The following is a 14776-nucleotide window of genomic DNA, read 5'->3' on the forward strand; positions in this document are numbered from 1 at the left end:
TGTCCAGTTCTAACTATTGCTTCCTGACCTGCATACAAATTTCTCAAGAGGCAGGTCAGGTGGTCTGGTATTCCCATCTCTTTCAGAATTTTCCACAGTTTATTGTGATCCACACAGTCAAAGGCTTTGGCATAGTCAATAAAGCAGAAGTAGATGTTTTTCTGGAACTCTCTTGCTTTTTCCATGATCCAGCGGATGTTGGCAATTTGATCTCTGGTTCCTCTGCCTTTCCTAAAACTAGCTTGAACACCCATACACTACTATACATCAAATAGATAACCAACAGAGACCTACTGTATAGCACAGGGAATTCTACCCAATACTCTGTAATGACCAATATGGGAAAATAATCTAAAAAAGAATATACGTATACTGAACCACTTAGCAGAAACTAACACAACATTGTAAATCAACTATACGCCAATAAAAAAAAATTTTTTTAAGAGAACAAAACTCAGAAAGATGAAGGTGAGTAGATGAGATGAAACTCAGCCACTGCTGACCCCAAGTCTGAGTTTTAGAAGACACTGTGCTGGTAGTTTTCCTTGCCCATCACACACACCTTGAGAGCATTAAGTTAAAAATGAACTGATCTCACTCTACACCACCAGGAACTATGCTCAATATCCTGTGGCTAACCAAAATGGAAAAGGACGTGAAAAAGAACACGCCTGACTGACTCACTTTGCCATATGGTAGGAACTGCTGCTGCTAAGCCGCTTCAGTCGTGTCCGACTCTGTGCGACCCCATAGACGGCAGCCCACCAGCCTCCCCCGTCCCTGGGATTCTCCAGGCAAGAACACTGGAGTGGGTTGCCATTTCCTTCTCCAATGCATGAAAGTGAAAAGTGAAAGTGAAGTCGCTCAGTCATGTCTGACTCTTCTCGACCCCATGGACTGCAGCCTACCAGGCTCCTCCGTCCATGGGATTTTCCAGGCAAGAGTACTGGAGTAGGGTGCCATCGCCTTCTCCGATAGTAGTAACTAACGCACTGTAAATCAACCAGACTTCAATAAAATGAATTTTTTAAAAGTATATGTGTTCTTCTCACATGCGTGCGTGCATCATATGAAATGTTTATTGAGCCCAATTTACACTGAGAATTTCGTGGCCGTGTAAACATTTCCATCAGAATCCTAAATAAGGTAACCACCCGATCAAGACAGCATCTGGCAACAAGCCACTTCATTTAACTCGAATGGTTTCTTAAGAACAACTTACTTGATTTATCACTGCTTGCTCACTTTTACATGGCTGCATTGAAATTTCAAGTTTATTTGATTTGCAGTTGTACTTTTTGCTTATATTAGGTTAGATCACTTACATTTATCAAGCAAAAATTACTTTTTAAAGTTTTATTAATGGGAAAGACTTCTTCAAAAAAGCATATTTAACTACTCACTCTATAGTATTAATAACAGCAGTAAGTATGGGTCACTGAAATAGTAGTAATTTTTATACCACCTAGGTATACGGTACCATGTTTGTGGGGAATGTGGGCAGAATTTTGGAATCACCCGGGCATGTTTTCCTCTCAACGCCTTCCTGAGGCTCTGGTTCACCACCTCTTTCACCCACCCCATTCTCCCCAATGTATATACGACCCCCCGGGAACATACTCCTCTCACCCTTCCCCCCAGGGACCCAGAGAGACACCGGCACTGGTGGGAGTGACAAAACTCTTAAAGTAAAGGACAGTTCTTTTAAAAAGTTAGCTTGATGGAAAAAATTGGCAGATTTGCCCTTGGCGACTACTCGCTCAAGAACATTCTACAGGTAACTTCCCAAACTTGGACCTTTCCCCCAACATTTTGTGAATTTTCCACGATGTCTAAAGCTTTTTCCATGCTTGCACCCTCTCCTTCTTCTGTCTCCTGAACACCCTGTCTTCTCTGTCCGGCTTTCAAGTCTGATTCATGCAAAGAATAATTTTCTCTTCCTCTCCAAAGCCTTCTCTAATTATCCTAGACCACAATCACAATCTCACCCTCCTCTCCACTTAGCATCTCACCCTTCAGCTCAAACTACACTGTTAGTTCCAGCTTCATATCTAAATGGTTAAATTCTTCCAGGATCATGTCTAGAACTCCTGTTATATCATGGCACACAGCTAGCACAGGGGTTCATGACACAGATACACATTCTTCCAATCTATCAAACACACTGCATGCCGACTGTATTCCAGGAAGACTGGAATAGAGATTCCAGGGGATATTTTTATATTCCAGGGGATATAAAAATGAGCTTGAGACAATCCTTGCCCACGAGCAAATCAAGTCTAGAGTCTCAAATGTGTAAACAGAAAATTCAAGTAGAATATGCTGTGCTACACTTCGTGAGTGTTGACATATTTAGCAAATCATCAATCAAAAGAAATAAGAAAACTGTATTCTCTGCTTCCTCTCTCATAAATCTCTCTGGGTAAGAGTCACCATCTGTAAACTAGGTGAAAATTGGCTTTGACCAACTCTGGGAGATAGGGAAGGACAGAGAAGCCTGGCGGGCTGCAGTCCATGGGGTTGCAAAGAATCAGACATGACTTAGCAACTGAGCAACAATGACATGACCCCCCAAGGTACCAAGGGCCCCTGAGAAATCGTGGAGGCAAAGCCAGAAGGAATCCATTTTCTCTTCCTATCTTTTTGATTAAAAAGAAAAAAAAGTCACTAAAAAAAAGAAACTATCATGAGTACGCAAAGCTGTCAAGGGTTCAGGAGAAACACAATGTCATATAAGCAGATAAAAAGGTGAGTCGGAGGAAGTGGGAAAGAGCTGGCCTAGAATAGAACAACGGCCTTGCAGATGTTCAGAAAGAAGCTTGGGTAAAGGGGCCTCAGCGGGGCGGGGGGAGGCGCAGAGGAGGAGCTTGAATATCAGAGCAGCTAGATAGAGGGACCAGAAGGCGACCAAGGGTAAATTCGAGGGAGAAGAAAAGAAACCAACGGCAGAGCCTGCCTTCCCTCTTCAGTCTCTCTGCCCTGGCTACGCTGGCCAGGCCCATCCACTGGTGGTCTCACGTAGGGGACCAGGGAAAAGCTCCTAACTCCAATGAGCCTGATTCTAAAATCCTGGATCCCTTGCCCCATCCTTTAGTCACACACGGAGCCACTTCCTGGCAAGAGCTGGCACAGGGGCCTCCCTGACCAGCAGATCTTCTTCACTCTTGTACTAAGACACCCTTGTTGCTGAGCCCTGCATCCAGACCCTGTCTGTGAACACACGGGTCCTGACTGGAGCTCTGTGTCTAGCTAGAGAATGGGCCCTGCAAACCCCTTACAGGTCTCACTGGAAAAATCGGGACTGGGTTTTAGGTCTTTTCCAGCTTTGAGGTTCTTTGAGCTCGGTGGTTTCACACAGTAAAACCAGTAACGCCTGGCATCAAAGGACATATTTGTGGGGATACCTCGGCTCCTTTGAAGGGGGATCATTAATTTATTCATCCTGACTGATAAGGCTAATAATCACCTATGCTTACGGAGAGTTTTGGAAACCTTCACTGGGTTTTATTTGTATGACACCTCCCTAGGTTTAAAGACCATCTCCTCTTGGTCACACAGACATTCTGATGTCACTCAGAAGCTTAGGAAGTTCTGTAAATACTGGGAAGTTCAGAAACTCTCAAGTTGCGTAGCTAGAAAGGGACCAAGTTTAGAATCCAGCCCAGCAGTCTTCCTCCGGCACAGCTAGCTCCCTGCCCCACCAGGCCTCTTATCCCCTAATTCCATTCATCAAATGGTCCTGAAAGGCTAGGCATGCATTGAGCACAATGTTACAATTTGTGGAAGAAAACTTGGGGCCCTCAAGGAAGTTCTGATCCCTTAGGTCAAAGGTGCCATAAAACAAATGTAACAGTGAACCAGCACCACCACCTAGAGTAGAACTGCAGAGTCCTAGCAGATGGAGAAAAGAAAACTCATTTCTCTGGATGACTTGACCTCTGCAGAAACCAGTTGGGACACAACGGGACAAAGGGCAGATATAAGGTCAAACAAAACAAGAGTTGAGTAGGAGAGGGGAGAAGAGAAAGACCAAGACGAGGTCCCCAGTGTTGCTGGAGGATTGACAGACTGAAATAACAGTAGCTGTTAATGTTTACTTTCAAATAAACCAGTTTTGTCCAAATTCAACTTTCAGTTTTTAAGCAGGCATTTCCTTTTGGAGGCAAGGACGTGGTGGGGGCAAAATTCCAGAAGATTTGGGGCTCTCCTCTTTTTTATTTTCTTCTATTATTTTTCTCCCCCTTAGTTTTCAAATGAGGAGGGGACTGCACATACTTGGCACGCTGTGACGTTTCTAAGTGTGCCCAGGATGCATCTGTAATTCATGGTTAGTAAAGAACTAAGAATAAAAACCCTCTGATTACTTCAAAGCTCTCCCTTACCGGTGCTTTTGTTGTGGAAGCCTTGTTGGACCGGCTACTGTCACTCCATGGTGGAGGCATGTTTTTTTAATTAGCCCGCGTACAGGCTATTACATGTTTAATTGCTAATGACAATGATTTTCTTTCCATTTATTTCACCAAAACAACACTCCCCCAGCCCCTTAATGTCTTTGTTTAACAAAAATCAACATTTCAACAAGAGAAAACAAAATATTTTAAAAAGAGATACTGCCATAAGCTAACACACCCACTGTTTTCATTCTTCCCTAGTTCTAATGACCACTCTTATGTATTTTTACCTAATTAAACTCATACTTTTGATATGGTTATATGATCTGATTTTTCCTTTAAATTACGCTGTAAACGTTTTTCCTGTTTCCATGCACTTAATGATTGTTATTTAACAGCTGCGTAATATTCCACAGGATGGATATTCTGTCTTTTGAGTTAACCATTTCCCTGTTTTTGGCCACTGAGATGGATGCCAACTTATTACTCAGTGTATTGATTTAGAAGGAATTTTTACAGAGACATAAAAAATGTCTTAAGGTGAAAAATTCAGAAGATGCATGATGGTAAAAGTTGCATGATAATGTGAACGTACTTAGTGTCACCCAACTGTACAGGTAAATAGGGTAAACAGTTAAAATAGTACTTTTTATTTTATGTGATTTTTATCATGACAAGGAGAAGGCAACGGCACCCCACTCCAGTACTCTTGCCCAGAAAATCCCATGGACGGAGGAGCCTGGTGGGCTGCAGTCCATGGGGTCGCTAAGAGTCGGACACGACTGAGCGACTTCTCTTTCACTTTTCACTTTCATGCATTGGAGAAGGAAATGGCAACCCACTCCAGTGTTCTTGCCTGGAGAATCCCAGGAACGGGGGAGCCTGGTGGGCTGCCGTCTATGGGGTCGCACAGAGTCGGACACAACTGAAGCGACTTAGCAGCAGCAGTATCACGACAAAAAATTTTTTTTAAGTGTCTTTGAGGTAATTGCCTTTTGGAAACAAGCAGATGCAGATCACTGTGTATCTGCCAGGTGCAAAGATGGATCCCAGACTCTAAAAGGCCGGTGGGTGAATGGTTGGCAGATTATTAAAAATTCTTCCTATGACAGGACAGAAACATGACCAATAGTCTGTAACTATGATAACAGTGACATTCATTTTTATGATTAATAACCAAAAAAATCAGAAGTACTACGACGTGGTGCCAACTCTAACTTCCTCCTTTCTGTTCCCTTATGCCAGAGCCATATAAAAGGGGACCACATTGCTGGTACTTTCTGCGTTAGACCACTTAGCATTCCCTCAACTGGGCTTGTAAGCATCAGTGCTGGATGTCAAGGGGAACGCACTATTTTCCCAGAAGAAGGTCTCCTGATGCTTTCAGGTGACAGGTGTGGGAATGGTGGTGGTGCATGCAGCAGGTGGGAGGTGGTATATATTGGAAGTGGGCGGGCGGTATACACGCGGTGCGGGAGCGAGGTCTGTATAGCAGGTGAAGGGGGCGGACTGTACATGGAGGGTCAGGTTGGCCCTTACCGTGTCCTCCTGCGACAAGAATGGCGCGAGTTCACGAAGGAGCGGGAGAGGGGCATGCAGGTGGTGGCAGGTGCCCGCAGAGCTGGTTGGAGAAGGCGAGGGAGGGGCGGGGCAGGAGTGGGGGTACTGAAGGTACTGGTGGGAAGGCGAAGAGCGATGGGGGGCGAACCGTGCGCTCTGGGCTGGGGGCACCCGGCGTGGATGCAGCGGACCCAGCGCTGGCCTCGCGGGAGTGAAGAGTCTGAACCCGCGAGGGGTGAGGAGCCGCGACAGGGCGCCGGGGGCAGGGCAGGAGGGGCGCAGGGGCCGGAGGGGCTAAGGGGCGGGGCCAGAAGGGGCGGGACCGAATAGGCGTGGGGGCGGAGCAGAAGGGGCTAAGGGGCCGCCGGAGGGTTCAGGGGGCGGGGCCGGAAGGAGCAGGGGCGGGACCCGAATAGGCGTGGGGGCGTGGCCGGAGGGCTCAGGGGCGTGGCCGGAGGGCTCAGGGGGCGGGGCGGGGCGCGAGGCGGGGCCGCGCGCGTCTGCAGTTCGGAGCGCAGCCCTGAGTCCCGCGCTGTAACCGCGCGTCCCGCAGCGTCTTGGTGCAGCCGCCCAGCCTCACCATGCTCCCGCTGCTCGGGCTGTGCTTTGCGCTGCCGCTCTGCGCCGGGTTGCTGGAAGAGGCGAGGAGCTGGGAGGACACATCGGATCAAGTAAGTGGAGTTCTAGGGGGCCCCGGGTGGGCCCCGGGCGCCGGCTTCAGTCTCTTCCCACCGCCGCCTTCGGGCGCGTGGCTGCGGGACAGGCTACTGGACCCGAGGGAGGGTGGGATCACCCCCATGTCCTGGCACATCGTCCCCTCTTCTTCTCTCCGTCCCTGGTCGTCTGCTTGGGAGCTTCCCCATCTACTGTTCCCTCGAGGAGAGAGTCTGGATGACGAAGTTTCTTGCAGAATTGTGTCTGCACTTTAAAGTCCTGCGGAACCAAACCTCTTCGGCTCCTGTTACCTGCGCGGGTTTCTGCTGGTTTTGTTCATTTCTGAACCAGAACCCTAAGTTAACTGCAAGGTTCTTTCAGATGCGCCTGTGGGGTAGAGTGTTGGCAGGTTGCTGTTGGTTTCCAGTTGTTCCAGAGAGAGAGCACGTCTAGGAAATGTTCTAAACTCGTGGAAGCTTCCACTTTTCTCATCTGAAAACCGGGAGAACACAGTTTTCATATCTTATTGCTTTAGTAGCTTAAAGATGGCCAAATGATGGGCGGAGGACGAAGAACCAAAGGGTCTCAGTTCCCCTGGTTAATACTCTGTGTATCTGCCAGGATTTTTTAAATGGCTTAACCTCACAAGTGAATGAAACCTGCGAATATGAACTCTCAATACAATGTCTGATGGATAGGAAGGCTCTTGAAAGAATATAGAACAGGTTCCCACAAATATCAATGCATAGACCTTATAGGGAGAAAGGGCTCTGTCCTGATAAACGTAGACGGTGCATTTCTGCATCTTCTGGTGCTGTTTGCACACATGTATTTAAATTGTTTAGCTGAAAGCATGCTTTTGCAGGATGAGAAGAAGAGATAAGACCCCTTTCCCAGCGCCTTGGTTTGAAGGCAGATCTGGAAAACAGAATCTGCCTAAACATCCCATGGTTACTTTCACGTCAACTCTGCCTTAAGGATGTGCTTATCTACAAAATGGAACGATTCTTCTCTTGTAGGACTGCCATGAGGAATAACCCATAAAAATTCCAGGAGGCTGTGTGGTGGAGGAGGAATGTACAAGCTTGGCATACAGAGAGCAAGGCTGGTCTCTCCTTTGCCCTTTACAGCTGTGTGGCCTGGACAAGCTCCTCTGTGCCTCTCTATGCCTTCTTTTCCTGTACCTTACAGCAGGGCACACACCTCCTCCTGAGCATACTACAGGATCCAGCTGCTAGTTTGTGTAAAGGACCTTGTGTACTGTGGTATATGAAATGGCAGATGTTTTGGTTAAGGACAGGGACTTGATGCCGGCTACCGGGGCTCAATTCCTGATTCAGGCGCTTTTCAGCTCCGTAATGCTGAGCATAGTCCTGAGTGCTTCAGTCTCCAATTTTGTACAAAGTGGGAAAGAACAGAGTTATGAGGGTTGGGTAGGTAATACATCAAAAGTGCTGGGGATGGTCAGCACTTGATGTTGGAGCCCGCTGTTAGGCTTGGGCAGCTGAAGTGCTGAGGGAAGGAATCTAGGGTAAAGATCCGAAAACTTTTTACGGGGCAGAGGGAGAAGATGTGGGAAGCACTGAAACAAAGATTCTGTTTATGAGCTAAGAGGAGGGATTAAAGCTCTGACATCTGCAAGTCCAAGTAGGCTTAACACTGAACTTCCCTGCTTATAAGAACATTGGTTTGGCCCATGTTAGTGATTTCATGCTGTCGTCAGCCCAAGGCACCGTTTATTCTTCTGGAAAATGACTAAATCAGGAGAAAACTCTGAATATAAAAGTTTTTGTGAAAATTTGTGATTTTACCTTCTTATCCCTATCCTCTTAAAAAAAAAATTATGTGTATAAGATGTAGGACTTGAGAGCACAGCCTCCAGAACCAGACTTCTGAGTTCGAACCCTGTCTCTGTGCTTACTGGAGCGTTAGTTCACATCTGTGTGAGTGCTAAGTCACTTCGGTCATGTCTGACTCTGCGACCCTATGGTTCGTAAACCACCAGGCTTCTCAGTCCATGGGCTTCTTCAGGTTTGCATAGTGGAGTGAGTTGCCATGCTCTCCAAACCAGGGATCGAACCTGTGTCTCCTGCATTGTCAGGCAGTTTCTTTATCACTAACGCCACCTGGGAAGCCCTAATTCACATCGAGCCTCTATTTACCCATCTCAAGGATGGGGGTGACTAGATTACTTAATTAAAGGATTTTGAAGAGTAATTAATATGCTTTGAACAGTGCCTGGCAATGCAGTTAATGCTGTGGTCTCAATCATTATGGCCTTCAAAATTATATGTGAACCATTTTTTAAAATTTGTTTTTATTGAATTGTAGTTGAATTACAATACAGTTGTAGTTGTATTAGTTTCTGCTGTATAGCAAAGTGATTCAGTTATATATATGTACATTCTTTAATTTGATTGGGTCACTGTACTGTGACTTATTTGTATTTTACTTTTTTTTTTTTTTAATCTTTTGGCCACACCACAAGGATCCTAGCTCCACAACCAGGGGATCGAACCCACACCGCCTGCATTGGCAACACAGTCTTAACCTCTGGACTGCCAAGGAAATCCCATATTCTTCTTCCATATTCTTTTCCATTATGGTTTGTTACGGGGTATTGAATACAATCCCTGTGCTATGCAGTAAGACCCGTTGTGTATACATTCTATAGCTAATAGTTCGCATCTGCTAACCCCAAACTCCCAATCCAACCCTCTCCCACCCCCCTCCTCCTTGGCAACCATCAGTCTATTCTCTATATCCCTGACTCTGTTGGTGTTTCATATAGACAAGTGCATTTGTCATATTTTAATTACACATGTGGTATTTGGTGAACAGCTGTCAGAGCTTTTCAGGTGGCTCGATGGTAAAGAATCTGCCTCCCAAAGTAGGAGATGCAGGAGACTCGGGTTCAATCCCTGAATTGGGAAGATCCCCTGGAGTAAGAAATGGTAGGAATGGCAACCCACTCCAGTATTCTTGCCTGAAGAGTCCCATGGACAGAGGAGCCTGTTGAGCTACCGTCCATGGGATCGCAGAGTCAGACATGACTGAGCAACTGAGCACAAACAATTTTTAGATGTCAGTGAACTTGTGAATTTTAATGTACCTGAATTTGCCTGTTAGCCTGTATTGTAATTCCTATTACTTATCTTTAACTGAAAATATTACTAATGTATGCTAGATTCAAGATGCTTCTTCCCCCACGCTTCATCTATAAACAGTATTACCCATAGTGTAATAAACCCATTATCTGCAGTGGTTTTCAAACTTCATCTTGCAGAAGGACACTCAGGGGCTCTTTAAGATTCAGATTCCTGAGCCTTACTCCCATCAGTGTCCATCCACTAGGTTTGGATGGGACCCCGATGGTCCTGATGCGGGCAATGCATGGACCACATTGAGACTGATACAGCTTTGAGAGCATCTTTCAGGAAATTAATATTAAAAAGCAAGTCTTGGTCTTCCCTGGTGACTCAGTGGTAAAGAATCCACCTGCCAGTGCAGGAGATGAGGGTTCCACCCCTGATCCGCGAAGATCCCACATGCTTTGGGCCACAACTGTTGAGCGTGTGCTCTACAGCCTGAAAGTTACAACCACTGAGCCCATGTTCTGGAACTAGTGAAGCCCACACTCCCTAGAGCCCATGCTCTACCACCAGAGAAGCCAACACAATGAGAAGCCTGCGTACCGCAACTAGAGTCGCCCCTGCTTGCTGAAACTAGAGAAAAAAGCTTGTGCGACAATGAAGACCCAGCGCAACCATAAATAATTTTTTAAAATAAAATTAGCTACATTTTTTTAAAAAAGCAAATGTCTTGTATAAAATCCATCTTCTTTCAAATTGATATGCTTTATTTAAATAAGGATGGGGCTGCATTCCCATTATTGCAAAAACAGTTTTTAATTTACAGAGTAATAGTAGCTACCAGGTATTGAGTGTTACGGAGAGTTTTCTAGGAGCTCTATGTAAAAATTATAAGAAGTAATAAAGTATATAGTTAACAGCATTCCAAGTGGAACCAGGCTGCTTGGGTTCAAATCTGGATCCCACTGCCTACTGGCTGTGTGTACTTGGGCAAGTAACTTAACATCTCTGGGTCTGTTTCATCATCTGCAAGATAGCATTGTTAATGGTTCCTACCTCATAGGCAGGGGTGGATCTAAATTTTTGAGAGGGGAATCAAGTTTACATAATTGGCAAAGCCTTCTCGACAAAATTCTGTGCTAAAATGAACAGTTATTTATTTTTTAATTAATTAATTAATTTTAATTGGAGGCTAATTACTTTACAATATTGTAGTGGTTTTGCCATCCACTGACATGAAGCAGCCATGGGTGTACATCTGTCCCCCATCCTTAACGCCCCTCCCACCTCCCTCCCCATCCCGTCCCTCAGGATTGTCCCAGTGTACCGGCTTTGAGTGACCTTGAACAGTTGTTTAGAATGATAAATCACAACAAATGACACATTCTGACAAGCAACATAATTTTAGAATTGTTTTTCTCGGACTTTTTTTTTGTAATTTATTTATTTATGGGTCTTCATTGCTGCTCAGGCTTTTCTCTAGTTTGGTGTGAGGGCTTCTCACTGCAGTGGCTTCTCTTGCTGCAGAGCATGGGCTCCAGAGAACAGGCTCAGTAGTGGTAGCGATCTGGCTTAGTTGCGGGGGCACGTGGGATTTTCCTAGACCAGGGATCGAACCTGTGTCTCCTGCACTGGCAGGCAGATTCTTTGCTAATGAGCCACTGCTGCTGCTGCTGCTAAGTCGCATCAGTCGTGTCCCACTCTGTGTGACTCCATAGACGGCAGGCCACCAGGCTCCCCTGTCCCTGGGATTCTCCAGGCAAGAACACTGGAGTGGGTTGCCATTGCCCTCTCCAGTGCATGAAAGTGAGAAGTCAAAGTGAAGTCGCTCAGTTGTGTCTGACTCTTCACGACCCCATGGACTGCAACCTACCAGGCTCCTCTATCCATGGGATTTTCCAGGCAAGAGTACTGGAGTGGGGTGCCATTGCCTTCTCCACTGAGCCACTAAGGAAGCCCAGTATCATCATTGTTAAGGGACTGTGCAAGTGAGGGATCCTGACGCTTACCTTTCATCAGCTTCTAAGTAATAATAAACTACTAAATAAAAAATAATCAACCCACTCTGTCAGGTAAAGCACTTATATATATAGTAACACTCAGGTCTCATGAGCCATTTTTATTATTTATGAACAGCCTGGTTGAATCTTTACCACTGCAAGGAAAGCCTCAGCAAGCTTCCTCTCCAGGAGAACCTTGGAAATCCCCCCAGGGGGAGTGATGCGCCCAAGGGGATATTTCAGAGCCTGAATTAGAACCCAAGTGCCCTGAATGCCAAGCTCGGCTCTCAGTGACTCCTCCAAAGACTGCAGCACTTTCATATTTACAACTCGATGTGGTCTGTTTAAGGACGACTTTAACTTTTATCTCCTGGCACACAGATAGTGTTGAGCCTCTGCTTCGGGTAACACATTCATTGTGGTGATCTGTTTGTAAGTCCCTGAACTGAGCATTTCTGCACTTTTAACTTTGGTAATCTACCGCTTTGCATTTGGAAAAACACAGAAAATCAAGACAATTTTTTTTAAATTCTTTGAAAAATAAAGTCAAGGCAAGATCTTGTGAGCCCCAGACCACTCAATCATATCTCCTTTATGTGCATGGCTGTGATTGTTTCAGTGGAGTTGTAAGGCTGGATGGGGAAGAAGGATATTGTGGGAGAGATTCCAGAAATTGGCTCACTTTTGAACTAGCCGTGTCTGGTTTCTCTGGGGGTGGGACTGGGGAGAAGAGCGGGGAGTCCTAAAAGCTGAGCAATGAGTCCTGTGTGACCTTGTGTTCCTAACACACACTCTCCCAAAGTCCTGGGTGCTCTAATGCAAAGGAGCCCTGCCCACATGCTGTCAGAGGTCCAGCTGGAAGTCCTGCAAGCTTTCTCTTTTTAAGTTTTTATTGACTTTATTACCATATTGCTTCTGTTTTATGTTTTGGTTTTTTGGCAATGAGGCACGTGGGATCTCCGCTCCCCAACCAGGGATTGAACCCACACCTCCTGCATTGGAGGTCTTAACCCCTGGACCACCGGGGAAGTCCCCTGGAAGCTTTCAGTATCTAAGGAACAGATGATCGGTTTAGGAAGATGGAGCCATTGGATGGAGACCTGAGCTTTTTTTTTTTTCCTGCTGGGAGGGTCCCCGACCTCTTCATTATCTTCCCACAAGCCAGGTCCACGTCCCTTGTTTCTCACAGATTGAAAGCAACAGGGTGATTCACCTAAGGCTGGTTGGTTTGGGTTTTGTTATTGTTATCCCGGATGCCTGGAAATTGTTTGAAATTTCAGCCCACCCAACCCCCGACCCAACCCCAGATGAAGTTTCTTCTTCCATTGCTGAGGTTATGGGCAGCGCACATGGCGCGTGGCACGTAGCTGAACAACATGCAGCCCCATTTCTCCCAAAGAAAACTTTTGTGCTGGTGATAGAGAATTCCCGGAATGGGGCTCTTCGAAGACTATCTGTCCTGAGCCCAGGTGATGGGTAGTGTCTCCCGTGCTGTCCAGCCTGTTACCCTGGGATCAGTGTCAGGTCCTGGCCAGGTCTCTGAGGCAGCTGAGGTTCCTGGTCTTGGCTTCAGAATGTCCTCGGGAGATGCAGGCCAATGGTAGATAAATTCCTGGCACACAGCCCGCTAGGAGCTCATGTCTTCAGCCATTTGATGGTGCGTGGCTGAGACTGGCCTCAATGCAGCCACTCCTGGCTCTGTGATGGAACCTAGAGCGACAGAGCTGGTGGCAGAGCTCGGAAGGAATGAGGGCTTGAATCTGGCCTTTCTGTCTCTTGTTCAGTGGACCCAGGTCATGAAAGCACCCATCCCTAAAGGGAATGTGTGTATTGTTCGTATTTCAAATACCCCTCACTCCTCTCCTCCCTTCCCACGCTCTTCCCCATCTGTGGACTTTCTGGAATGCTTTCTCTTCCTTCCTGATCCTGATCCAACCCTGTGATTGATCCTGGGGGGAAAATACCATCTCTTTTATCCAGATGATGAACATTAAGTTGTTTTTCACCTGTGGTTGGACCGTCTGATGGTGGGATAGATGGGGATTCCAGCCCCCCAGCTCTGATGGGGTTATTGCTACATTCTTGGTGCAAAGGCAGTCTTCAGCCACCCATGCACGTTCTGGTAGTAAATGCTGCTTGGTCCATGTGAGTTGAAGAGGCAGATAATGAATGATTTCTCAGCATGGTTCTTATGTTGAACCTGATTCTCTTTAAATTTGTCTTCCCCCTTTATTCCACTCCAACCAACATCCTACACACCAACTTCAAGCCATCCCTCCATCATAGAGCCTCTTGTGGTCACTTGAGAGTGTAGTGAACTCTTCTTTTTTTCCCCATTTTCTTTGTAACTTTTAAAAATTACCTTATCTGGTAAGTTTCCCTGAGTGTATTTTCTTTGAAGTTAGGTAGTATGGTCGGTCCTTCATGGCAAAGATTGTGGCTGATACTTGTTATTAAATACTGTGGTCTGGACATCTGTTCTGGTGCTGGAGAAGTAAGCTCAGCCTGGAAGAAGTAGAAAGTCTTATCTGAGCCATCTCATAAGTCTGTGATTTGGGGCCCATGCTCTGAGGTTATTTATTATTCAGAACACTCCTTGACTTTAAGCTGGATTTGGTTACCTGTCCTTAAACCCCACTTCCAGGTTCTTATAGGGGAACAGGAAAGCTCTCAAACAATAAAAGGGGTCAGGAATTCCTAACTAAAAACAATGAAGATGACATGAGTGTCATTTCCACTTCTAATCCTAGCTGGCACCAGGAGTCTCTGTGTACCAGGAAGTTTTGATTCTGGTTTGGTCCGTGTCTAAATCTGGACTCAAGTGTTGCCATGGTGATCCCCTGAGCTATCAGATAGCCACCTCAAAAATGAAAAACCAACTTCTCTTGTTCTCCTGAATACTTGTTTATTTTCTTGGAAAACCTATTCTTCAAAGGAGGAGACTTCAAAGAGAATACTTTAGATCAACCAGAGAACATAATACCTGAGCAGGGCCAGGCTTCCCTTCTGACCATGGTTAGTTATTTTAAGTGGTCCCCAGCCGATTCCACAATTTTTGGAAGGGAGAGGCCTGAGACGA

General features: G+C 46.0%; 1 protein-coding gene across 1 annotated transcript in view; it reads left to right on the top strand.

The window, feature by feature from the left end:
- Positions 1–6434: 6434 nt before the first annotated feature.
- Positions 6435–14776, top strand: part of ITIH5 (inter-alpha-trypsin inhibitor heavy chain family, member 5) — an 84733-nt gene continuing 76391 nt past the window's right edge. Inside the window, exon 1 of the mRNA XM_010853146.1 lies at positions 6435–6622. Within this exon, the coding sequence (XP_010851448.1) occupies positions 6533–6622 (90 nt within the window). The 5' untranslated portion in view covers positions 6435–6532. The remainder of the gene's footprint in view (positions 6623–14776) is intronic.

Source organism: Bison bison, unplaced genomic scaffold, assembly GCF_000754665.1.
Source record: "Bison bison bison isolate TAMUID 2011002044 unplaced genomic scaffold, Bison_UMD1.0 scf7180017864323, whole genome shotgun sequence".
Lineage (NCBI taxonomy): Eukaryota > Metazoa > Chordata > Mammalia > Artiodactyla > Bovidae > Bison > Bison bison.